The sequence below is a fragment of the Penaeus chinensis genome, chromosome 43, assembly GCF_019202785.1.
Source record: "Penaeus chinensis breed Huanghai No. 1 chromosome 43, ASM1920278v2, whole genome shotgun sequence".
NCBI classification, from domain to species: Eukaryota; Metazoa; Arthropoda; class Malacostraca; order Decapoda; family Penaeidae; genus Penaeus; species Penaeus chinensis.
In genome coordinates, this window is record NC_061861.1 from 15389235 (window position 1) to 15401227 (window position 11993).

Sequence of the window (11993 nt, forward strand, 5' to 3'; positions counted from 1 at the left end):
GTGGAAAGAACTAAAATATAAATTAGTGCTAAGCTCTCATTTTAGGCACACCGGTGTTCACTGTAATGCCCCCCCCCCCCCCCCACCTCTTCAATCGGCTTCTCGGCTTTTTATTTAATCTCATGGTCCTGAGGACTACACCTGTGTCATATTGTGCAAACACCTGTACCAAATTTTATTCTTTTTAGATTTAACACAATTTTTAAACTAGAAATTCTTACCCAAACCTACAGAAACAGTTCACTTTCACTAGCAAGCGACTGAAAATCCCCACGAACAAAACAAAGGAAAATTTCGCCTTGGTTATATACATACTACTGTAAAATACTCGTTACCAATAGAAATAATCTATAGTTTGTCACCCGGAGAGTAAATAACATCGGTCTTAGCAAAAGGTAGGGGGATACCGGCGTGGACACCACCAGGTTGGATCCCTCCGCCTAGGACACCACCAGGATGGATCCCTCCTCCGTGGACACCACCAGGATGCATCCCTCCGCCTAGGACACCACCAGGATGGATCCCTGCTCCGTGGACACCACCAGGATGGATCCCTCCGCCTAGGACACCACCAGGATGGATCCCTCCTCCGTGGACACCACCAGGATGGATCACTCCTCCGTGGACACCACCAGGATGGATCCCTCCGCCTAGGACACCACCAGGATGGATCCCTCCGCCTAGGACACCACCAGGATGGATCCCTCCTCCGTGGACACCACCAGGATGGATCCCTCCTCCGTGGACACCACCAGGATGGATCCCTCCTCCGTGGACACCACCAGGATGGATCCCTCCGCCTAGGACACCACCAGGATGGATCCCTCCGCCTAGGACACCACCAGGATGGATCCCTCCGCCTAGGACACCACCAGGATGGATCCCTCCTCCGTGGACACCACCAGGATGGATCCCTCCGCCGTGGACACCACCAGGATGGATCCCTCCTCCGTGGACACCACCAGGATGGATCCCTCCTCCGTGGACACCACCAGGATGGATCCCTCCTCCGTGGACACCACCAGGATGGATCCCTCCTCCGTGGACACCACCAGGATGGATCCCTCCGCCTAGGACACCACCAGGATGGATCCCTCCTCCGTGGACACCACCAGGATGGATCCCTCCTCCGTGGACACCACCAGGATGGATCCCTCCTCCGTGGACACCACCAGGATGGATCCCTCCGCCTAGGACACCACCAGGATGGATCCCTCCGCCTAGGACACCACCAGGATGGATCCCTCCGCCTTGGACACCACCAGGATGGATCCCTCCGCCTAGGACACCACCAGGATGGATCCCTCCGCCGTAGGACACCACCAGGATGGATCCCTCCGCCTAGGACACCACCAGGATGGATCCCTCCTCCGTGGACACCACCAGGATGGATCCCTCCGCCTAGGACACCACCAGGATGGATCCCTCCTCCGTGGACACCACCAGGATGGATCCCTCCTCCGTGGACACCACCAGGATGGATCCCTCCGCCTAGGACACCACCAGGATGGATCCCTCCTCCGTGGACACCACCAGGATGGATCCCTCCTCCGTGGACACCACCAGGATGGATCCCTCCTCCGTGGACACCACCAGGATGGATCCCTCCTCCGTGGACACCACCAGGATGGATCCCTCCTCCGTGGACACCACCAGGATGGATCCCTCCTCCGTGGACACCACCAGGATGGATCCCTCCGCCGTGGACACCACCAGGATGGATCCCTCCTCCGTGGACACCACCAGGATGGATCCCTCCTCCGTGGACACCACCAGGATGGATCCCTCCTCCGTGGACACCACCAGGATGGATCCCTCCGCCTAGGACACCACCAGGATGGATCCCTCCTCCGTGGACACCACCAGGATGGATCCCTCCTCCGTGGACACCACCAGGATGGATCCCTCCTCCGTGGACACCACCAGGATGGATCCCTCCTCCGTGGACACCACCAGGATGGATCCCTCCTCCGTGGACACCACCAGGATGGATCCCTCCGCCTAGGACACCACCAGGATGGATCCCTCCTCCGTGGACACCACCAGGATGGATCCCTCCTCCGTGGACACCACCAGGATGGATCCCTCCGCCTAGGACACCACCAGGATGGATCCCTCCTCCGTGGACACCACCAGGATGGATCCCTCCTCCGTGGACACCACCAGGATGGATCCCTCCTCCGTGGACACCACCAGGATGGATCCCTCCGCCAAGGACACCACCAGGATGGATCCCTCCTCCGTGGACATCACCAGGATGGATCCCTCCTCCGTGGACACCACCAGGATGGATCCCTCCTCCGTGGACACCACCAGGATGGATCCCTCCTCCGTGGACACCACCAGGATGGATCCCTCCTCCGTGGACACCACCAGGATGGATCCCTCCTCCGTGGACACCACCAGGATGGGTCCCTCCTCCGTGGACACCATCAGGATGGATCCCTCCGCCTAGGACATCACCAGGATGGATCCCTCTTCCGTGGACACCACCAGGATGGATCCCTCCGCCTAGGACACCACCAGGATGGATCCCTCCTCCGTGGACACCACCAGGATGGATCCCTCCTCCGTGGACACCACCAGGATGGATCCCTCCTCCGTGGACACCACCAGGATGGATCCCTCCGCCAAGGACACCACCAGGATGGATCCCTCCTCCGTGGACACCACCAGGATGGATCCCTCCTCCGTGGACACCACCAGGATGGATCCCTCCGCCTAGGACACCACCAGGATGGATCCCTCCTCCGTGGACACCACCAGGATGGATCCCTCCTCCGTGGACACCACCAGGATGGATCCCTCCTCCGTGGACACCACCAGGATGGATCCCTCCGCCAAGGACACCACCAGGATGGATCCCTCCTCCGTGGACATCACCAGGATGGATCCCTCCTCCGTGGACACCACCAGGATGGATCCCTCCTCCGTGGACACCACCAGGATGGATCCCTCCTCCGTGGACACCACCAGGATGGATCCCTCCTCCGTGGACACCACCAGGATGGATCCCTCCTCCGTGGACACCATCAGGATGGATCCCTCCGCCTAGGACACCACCAGGATGGATCCCTCTTCCGTGGACACCACCAGGATGGATCCCTCCGCCTAGGACACCACCAGGATGGATCCCTCCTCCGTGGACACCACCAGGATGGATCCCTCCTCCGTGGACACCACCAGGATGGATCCCTCATTTCCCACATAAGTTTGTGGGCATTACTTTCTTTTTTGTTATTTTCCTGTTTGGCATTAATCTATGTTATTCATTAATTTGCTTTTGATGATTAACATGTTTATTCGCATAATCATCATAGTACTTATTATTATTATCGGTGTTCATCGTTGTCGCAGGGTTTGTCTCGCTTGTTAAGAAAATGATTATGTTTGAATAATACAAAATATTATTACAGCATAGTGCTTATTTACTCAGTAAGAGAAGAAAAAGCTAAATCAAAGACATTATCCAGAATAACAATTTCGCTCAAAATAATCGACATCCAAGGGAAGGCGTCAAATATTTTGTCCTCAGTAATTCATACATACATACATACATAATACATATACATATCTATACATACACATATCTAGATATATGATGTGTATGTTCATATGCCCTGCATGTAACTACAGATATTTTTTTGTGTGTGAATCAAGCAACATGGAGATTATTTTAATATTAACAAAGTAATCAAACGTATTTTAAAAACTAAGTCTTCGATACAAACTTCTTTATTGGAAATGGCATGGACAGTCGGTTTGTTTAAAGTATGGCAGAGAGCTGACATTCCTTTTCAATTGAAGCCCTTTAAAAATGGCCGCCGAAGATTGAAGGGGGCTTGCATACGTGTTCCTTGAGACACCTGTCGTAGCAACACTTGTCCAAGTTGGCACACTTGTAGTCGTTGGAGCAGCGTACAGGTCCCCCAGCGCGGATGCTTTGTGGGCAAGTCGGCCGCACGTCTGGGCACTCTAAGAGCTTGGTGCCAACAGGCCTTTCTGGTTCATAAGCCGTCTCGCAGCAGTAGGCTTGACCCTCGGGAGTCCTGCACCAATACCTGCACTCGCTTGGGCCATTGGAGATTCCGCTGCCGATAACAGCACTAGCTCCGGGGATTCCACCAGCTTGGAAGCCACCTTGGATACCACCGCCGTGGAAACCACCAGGTTGGATCCCTCCGCCAAGGACACCACTAGGATGGATCCCTCCGCCTAGGACACCACCAGGATGGATCCCTCCTCCATGGACACCACCAGGATGGATCCCTCCTCCATGATGTCCGCTACCATGGAAACCAGCTCCTTGGAAGCCGCCGCCAGGGAAGAAGCCTCCCAGATTGCTCGCCGAGACGGCTACGACGAGGCAGCTCAGAGTCACTGCTTCGATTCCCTGGGGGAAAAGACAATGGCTGTAACGCATTATGACATGGGAAGAGAGACCCGAAGGAGCTAAGACACGAAGGCATAATTATCATGGTGTACTTTATACAATCTACAATGCATAGTCTCCTCAATCTGTGCACACATTAGCAAAAAATAATAATTAATAACTAACTAATTAATACTTTAGATTTATTCCATTTGTTACAATGGATATTCTAGGTGTGACATGCAGACTTTGAAATGGCCGGGGTTACCATCCACTGGCGTCGAGGGATTTGAACGCAGGTCAGTGAGATTGCTGGACGAGATCGCTACCGCTGCACCACACAGCACACCGCACATTGGCCATTAACAAGAGGACTGGTACACACATATCGTTTTGAAGGCACGCTCTAGGCTGGCTTCAAAACGTTTTTTTTACGATATTACTGCATAAAGCTTTGGTGTATATATCGAGGACTATAGATCCTGTGTCCACGAAAAAATGAGTTATCTAGAAGAATGTGGGTTAGGTAGTGAGTCTTAAGCCTGGTTCTATAGTCAATGTCAGTCACGTGCAGCATTTAGGTTACTGAAACTAAAAGGGTTTTTTGGATATAAAGTTTTTTGAATGAATAATGATCGAAGTAATGTGAACTTAAATTACATGGAGCTTTAGTCTTAAAAAATGCACTGTTAACGCAACAATATATTATGATTTGAGAGTAAGTGCATACTGTCAAACTTATTAATCTAAAGAGCACTATACCTGAAGATCACCATGTATTGTCAACAGTATCGTTTCGTCTTTATTACTCAATTACTTTGAATAACTCAAGAACACGTGAAAACATACAAGTGATCAAATTCAACTGAAATGACCGTACCTTCACTTCAGCTAATCCTAAAGACAATGGACATATAAATGATCAAACTCAGCTAGTATAACTGTGCCTTCACCTCAGCAAATCTTACAGTAAAACTTTCCCAGTATTAAAGTCAACTGATGTGACTCCCTTCACCTCAGCAAAAGCTAAACACATGAAATCAAGCAAATTATCAATTGAAACACTGGACCGTCCCCTCACATATTATGAGCTATGATTTAGCGGGAAAATTGAAAGTTTCCTCTATAGTTAGCGATTTTTAAAGACCTTTTTTTTTTTATCGGGAAAATGAGTAGCTGTTACTCTTAGCTCCATATACTCACCTTCATGATTAACTCCAGCTGTGCTTCGTCTAACGGTGCCTGTGTGTGTCTGTGAAGTCTGCGAACCTCTCCCTTGCTTATATACACACGCCCCCTGCGACTGGCTTTCCTGCAACCCGTTTTCTTCCTCGTGATATAACAGGTGAGAAAACCATGGGACTCGCCCTTACTTTTCTTTTGCTTGCTGCCTGCTTTGACTCTCGGTGGTCCTTGGTAATGAGGTAGCTGTGGACTGGATAGAATGAGGTTTGGTGAGAGGTGTGTTGAGGGAAGTTATTTTCAGCGAGGCAAAGATGGTTATGTGGTTAGAAAAAAAGAGAGAAAGCCAGACAAATAGATAAACAGATAGTAACATACATAGATAGATGTTTAGACGTATTTTTATGTATATATGTACGTATCTGTATATATACATATTTACGCACACACACACACACACACACACACACACACACACACACACACATATATATATATATATATATAAAATATGCATGCATTACAATTTCAGTTCTGGGTCATTAATAATAGGAATGTATAGACCAGTACAGAACTGAAAAACACTGAGGATCGTGTAAGTCTGAAATCATAACTCCACGGGAAAGAGTTTTTTTTTCTTCCTCTTCTGTGCTGCGCTGCTGTACTTGTTAATAAAGAGATTGTTCTAGTTTAGCTACCAGCTTTCACATCGATCCACCTTATATACTTTTGTGCTATTTTTCGAGGAAATGATAGATATTAAAGAAAAATCATTGGGTTTTGATATCAAATTATAAAGAAAAGAAAACTTAGGGTCGGTGAGGACTCAGAGTGGTGACCAAAAAAGAATTAAAATTGAATATAGAAGAAAAAAGAATTTAGGATATATGAATATAGAATAAAAAAAATATAAGTAATCAATACAATATACTGCCCCCGACAACACACACACACACACACGCTGTATCTACATGAGCGTGCGTATATCCGCGTGAATTTGATATTCTACCAATTATTATTTTAGTATTTTCATGAAACAAATGAAGTGCAAATCATAACTTGCTGACCTTCGACACGCGTTGCGTCTGAAATTCTTTCCCATCTGTTTTTTTGAGGGACTTGATCTTGAATTTCTGCAGATGAGTGACTCTGACCTTCTTGCAGATATGGAATTTCAAGCAGTTTATAGTTTTCTAAAAACTGCGAACACATTTTACATTGAACGTAATGTTGAATATTTATAAATGATGCATGACTTTGCTCATTAATATTTTTATATAACATAAAAGCATAAGTCTGTCACTTATACCTCTTTTTACCTTCATTAGGTATGGTTCCCTAGACGATAAGTATTTTCGAATTCTAAACTAATCCTGTTTGGCGTTTACCTTGAATCACTGTCGGGGTATCTTATATTACGGCAAGTTATTCGATGCCTTCGGTTCACTTTGGTTTTCATTCTGGAATCTGGATTGGTTTGGTTCGCAGTAAATCTTCTGGGAAAAGTTGCTGTTGGATATTTTGTATGTTTTTGGATGTGGGTTGTTTGAATTGGTTATATATATATATTATATATAAGTATATATATACAAATATATATATATATATATATATGAATATTTATATGTATGTATGTATGTATGTATGTATGTATGTATGTATGTATGTATGTATCACACACACACACACACACACACACACACACATATATATATATATATACTGTATATGCTTTGGATTGCTTGTCTTGTAACTAATGGTTTATGAGAATGAGAATAACATTTTATGCATTTTGAACTTTTCTTTTATAGACTAAATTAACTATAAAGTAATAGTAACAACAATAATAGTACAAATGACTAAAATAATGATCTCATATTGGTGATGGTGATAATTAAGTTGATAATGATGGCGAGGGTGAGGGTGAGAGTGAGGGTGAGAGTGAGGGTGAGAGTGAGGGTGACGATGATGGTGTCGGTGATGGTAATGACTCATAAGGGAAATATATAGTTGCTGGGGAAGATGAATTCGATGAATAAGTAGGAAAAGATATGTGTAATTCCAGACGTTAATAATTCGTTTCATTATATTAACTTGGATGTCTGTTCATACACACACACACTGTATTTCGCATATATATGCGAGTATATATGTATATATACATATCTATACATATATACATATATGTGTGTATGTATACACAAAATCACACACACACACACAAAATATATATGAATATTTATATTATATATGTAATATATATATTTATATATATCACATATGTAATGTATGCATGCATGCTATATATGTATGTATACTATATATATTATATATACACATATATATATTATATAAGTAATATATACATATATGAGCTATATGTATATATATATATGCTATATATTATATATATATTATGTTCATATATATGTGTGTGTAGATATTATATATTTGTATACATATTTATGTATATATTTAGATTTTATATATCTATGTATATATATTTATATACATAATATGTATTTATATAAACACATATAAATATATATATATATATATATATATATATATATGTATATTTATATATAATATATATATATATTTTTTTTCTTTATTTATTTTTTTTCTTTCTAGCCTATAGTCTGGGAAGACGGTTGGGGCGCCACTGCTGATGATTTGGGAACCAGTTTCCTGCATTCCTCACGTGCCTCCGTCTTCCTCATGACATCTCCAAGTTATATGCCTGTCCATTCTGCGATGTTGTCCTCCCATCTCTTTTTCTGCCTCTCTTTCTTCCACCACGCTCTGCACCCTGCTGGACAGTCATGGCAATTCCTGATGATCTTGTCACGTGTTCATTTCCATTCTATGCTTTTTTATTCTTTTCTCCAAATCCGCTGTTAGAGTCCAAGATATAGATAGAAATAACGATCGTTTCTGCCTGAGTTTTGAGCTCAGGGTCATGTTCTTATCATTCCAGATGGTTTTAAGTTTTGCAAGTGTCGCTGTGGTTTGGGCGGACCTGGCGAGTATTTAAAGATATTTTAAGCTATTGACTTACTCAAGTTTCTCGCCGTTGATTCTGATATCGGTGCTGATGCCTTTGATGTTGTTCCTGTCCCTGCTAGTCCGTCTAAGTCATCGGCGTAAGGTTATGATTGTTCTGCCACATATGCTCACAGCCTTGTCTAACGATGACTGGTTCTGAACGATACTCCTAAGTTGTTTTAGCAGACTGTACTCGTAGCTTTGTTGTAATGATTCTTCATCAATCTGGTCAATTTGTTGTTGATATACCGTTTCACTGTAGCCCATAATGTTGCATACCATACCCTATCGAATGCCTTTTTGAAGTCCACAAAAACATGGTAAAGGTCCTGTTGGCGGTACCTTTCACAGAGAATTCTAAAGTTTATTATCTATTCCGTTGTGCTGCGACCTGCTTGGAAGCTTTCTTGCTCTTCAGCGATAATACTTTCAATTTGCGGCTTAAATCGGTTTAACAGAATCTTCAGCATAACTGTGCCAGGGTTACTGATAAGGCTGATTGTGCGATAAGTTTATCAGAATTGTAGGTTGTCTTTCTTGGAGAGGGTGATAATGAGTGACTGCGCCCATGCTTTTGGCCATTCCCCTGTCTGCCAGATCTTATTGCAGATGGTTATTAGAATATAAATCATAATTTCACCCCCCCCCCCCCCCAAGCCTGCACTAGTTCCCCAGGAATATTGCTCACTCCTGCTGACTTCTGCTTTGGTATTTTTCGCTAATTATTTCTCTTCTGCTTTAATAATGGGGTAATTATCATTGCTGGTCGTTAGGGGTACATGAAGTACTGGGTCTACTGTTCTTCAGTTCAGTCTACGCAATGCTCTGTTCTTCTGCTTAGGGTGTCCTGTTCTTCTGTCAATCCTTTTCCGTTTTTGTCTTGTATGGTGGTGGTTGTCCCTTGCTTTGTGCTGGTCAGGTCTTTTACCAGCTGATTTGCTCTCTTGTTTATCATCAATATCCTGGCTTTGTTCTTCAAATCATTTTCTTAAGCCCTTTCCATGGCTTCTTAACTTTGTGGTGGCTGCCCTGGATTTTTTCGCTAAATTAGGGACTTACAGCCTACATGCACACACACACACACACACACATATATATTTGTATATATGCATACATATATGTATATATATATTGTGTAAATATATATATATATATATATATACAATATACATATATGAATATATATACATATATATATATATATATATATATATGTGTGTGTGTGTGTATGTGTGTGTATGTATGTATGTATATTTAGTACACACTCACGCACACACACAGATATGTTTTGTGTTTATTTCTATTTTAACTTTAACGAAGTTATCAAAGTTATAAGGTTTAAAAAAGTCGTCGATAAATACTTCTTTATTAGGAATGGCATGGACAGTCGGTTTGTTTAATGTTTTTCAGAATGACTTTAGACTACAGCCCTTTAAAAATGGCCGCCGAAGATTGAAGGTGGGTTGCATACGTGTTCAGTTATCGAAGCAACAATTGTCCAAGTTGGCACACTTGTAGTCGTTGGAGCAGCGTACAGGTCCCCCAGCGCGGATGCCTTGTGGGCAGGTTGGGCGCACGTCTGGGCACTCTAAGAACTTGGTGTCAATAGGCCTTTCTGGTTCATAAGTCGTCTCGCAGCAGTAGGCTTGACCCTCGGGAGTCCTGCACCAATATCTGCACTCGCTTGGGCCCGGCCTCACTGGATGCCCACTTGTTGAATCTACGTGAGAGAGAGATAAGTATTTTTTTATTGTTTACAAGAGGCCCGTTGTAATTGTGTTTTGTATTATAATTTTTTGAGAGTATACAACTGAGGGATTTCAGGTTTTCTTTTTTGATGTTTTGGTTTTGTTTGTTCTTTTTACTTTTTCGTTTTATTTCGTAGTTTTAAAGCAGTATGGACACCTTAAACAGGATAAGCAAACAAAGAAAATGGATAATAAAAATCAAATTAACAAAGTAAACAAGTGATAAGAATACTTACTTATTAAAGGGCTTCAGAGTCGTGACGAGCGTGTTGTGCTGTAACAACGCCTTGCTACCAATTCGAAAGTCCACTCTGCAAAGACCCGCGTTGTAGTCATATTGCAAAGAGGTACACTGCAATAGCACTAGCTCCGGGGATTCCACCAACTTGGATACCACCCAGATTGCTCGCTCAGAGTCACTGCTTCGATTCTCTGGGGGAGAAGGCAATGGCTGTAACGCATTATGACATGGAATGGGAGACCGAAGGAGCTAGCACACGAAGGCAATAATTAATGTACTTTATACTTCCTATGACACGAGCATGCACGCTTTGATCTGTATACATATTTGCAAACAAGAGAAATGGCACGCCTAGGGTGGTTTATAACCGAATGAAATTGTTATACAATTTCCGATGACTATAGATCCTCATTGTCCGCTAAAAAATAAGCTGGGTCTGGACGAATAAAGGGTATGTCTGGCTCCTCTTAGTTTTTTGATAGGGCGTTAAGTTTCTGAGATGCTTTTTATAAGAGGATTGTGATGCATGTAATGTGAGCTTAAGTTTAGGTAACGAAATACCATGTTTTAAATGTATCTCCAATTAATCTACGGAGCCCTCTACTTAAAGATTTCCATGAACCGTCAACACATGCTATTTCTATTTTTGTTTTTGTTTTTGCTTTATTACTTTGAATAACTACAAAACCCGAACGCCTGCCTGGAAACGTATCAGTGATCAAACTGGACTCAAATGACTGTGCCTCCACATCAGCTAATTCTAAAGACATTTAAATGATCAAACTCGGCTAACATTTCCAGTATCAAAGTCAACTGACTTGACTCCCTTACCACAGCTGTACTTTGTCCAATAGTGCTTGCGTTTGCCCGTGAAGTCTGGGAACCTCACCCTTGCTTATATACACACGTCCCCTGCGACTGGCTTTCATGTAACCTGTTTCTTCCTCGTGAAATAACAGGTGAGTAAGACATGGGAATCTCCCTTGCTTTTGCCTTTGCTTGCTGGCTTCTTTGACTCTCGGTGGTTCTTGGTAACGAGGTATATGTGGACTAAATAGAATGAAGGTTGGTAAGAGGTGTTGAGAGTTGTTTACAATGAGGATAAGATGGTAATTACTTTTAAATAATGTAAAACTATACAAGTTTGTATATATATACATATAGCTATATAAATAAATAAATATATATATACACATGCACACACACACACACACACACACACATATACACACAAATATATATATATATATATATATATATATATATATATATCGGTAGTATTATGGATATATATACATATATACATAATATATATATGTATGTATGTATGTATATATACAGACAAATATACATTCATACATACATAAATACATATATATATATATATATATATATATATATA

The 11993-nt window shown here is 43.2% G+C and overlaps 1 protein-coding gene and 1 long non-coding RNA gene across 2 annotated transcripts; both read right to left on the minus strand.

The window, feature by feature from the left end:
• Positions 1–3407: 3407 nt before the first annotated feature.
• Positions 3408–5597, minus strand: LOC125024544 (acanthoscurrin-1-like). The gene is made up of 2 exons (XM_047612347.1): positions 5576–5597; positions 3408–4393 (listed from the first exon to the last, which is right to left on the minus strand). Exons 1-2 carry the CDS (start codon positions 5579–5581, stop codon positions 3812–3814), a joined length of 588 nt encoding a protein of 195 aa, XP_047468303.1. The 5' UTR covers positions 5582–5597; the 3' UTR covers positions 3408–3811.
• A 4401-nt stretch (positions 5598–9998) lies between these two features.
• Positions 9999–11669, minus strand: LOC125048163. Its single transcript, XR_007116798.1, has 3 exons — positions 11423–11669; positions 10587–10782; positions 9999–10322 (listed from the first exon to the last, which is right to left on the minus strand). It is a non-coding gene; the product is annotated as an uncharacterized LOC125048163 (long non-coding RNA).
• Positions 11670–11993: the final 324 nt, after the last annotated feature.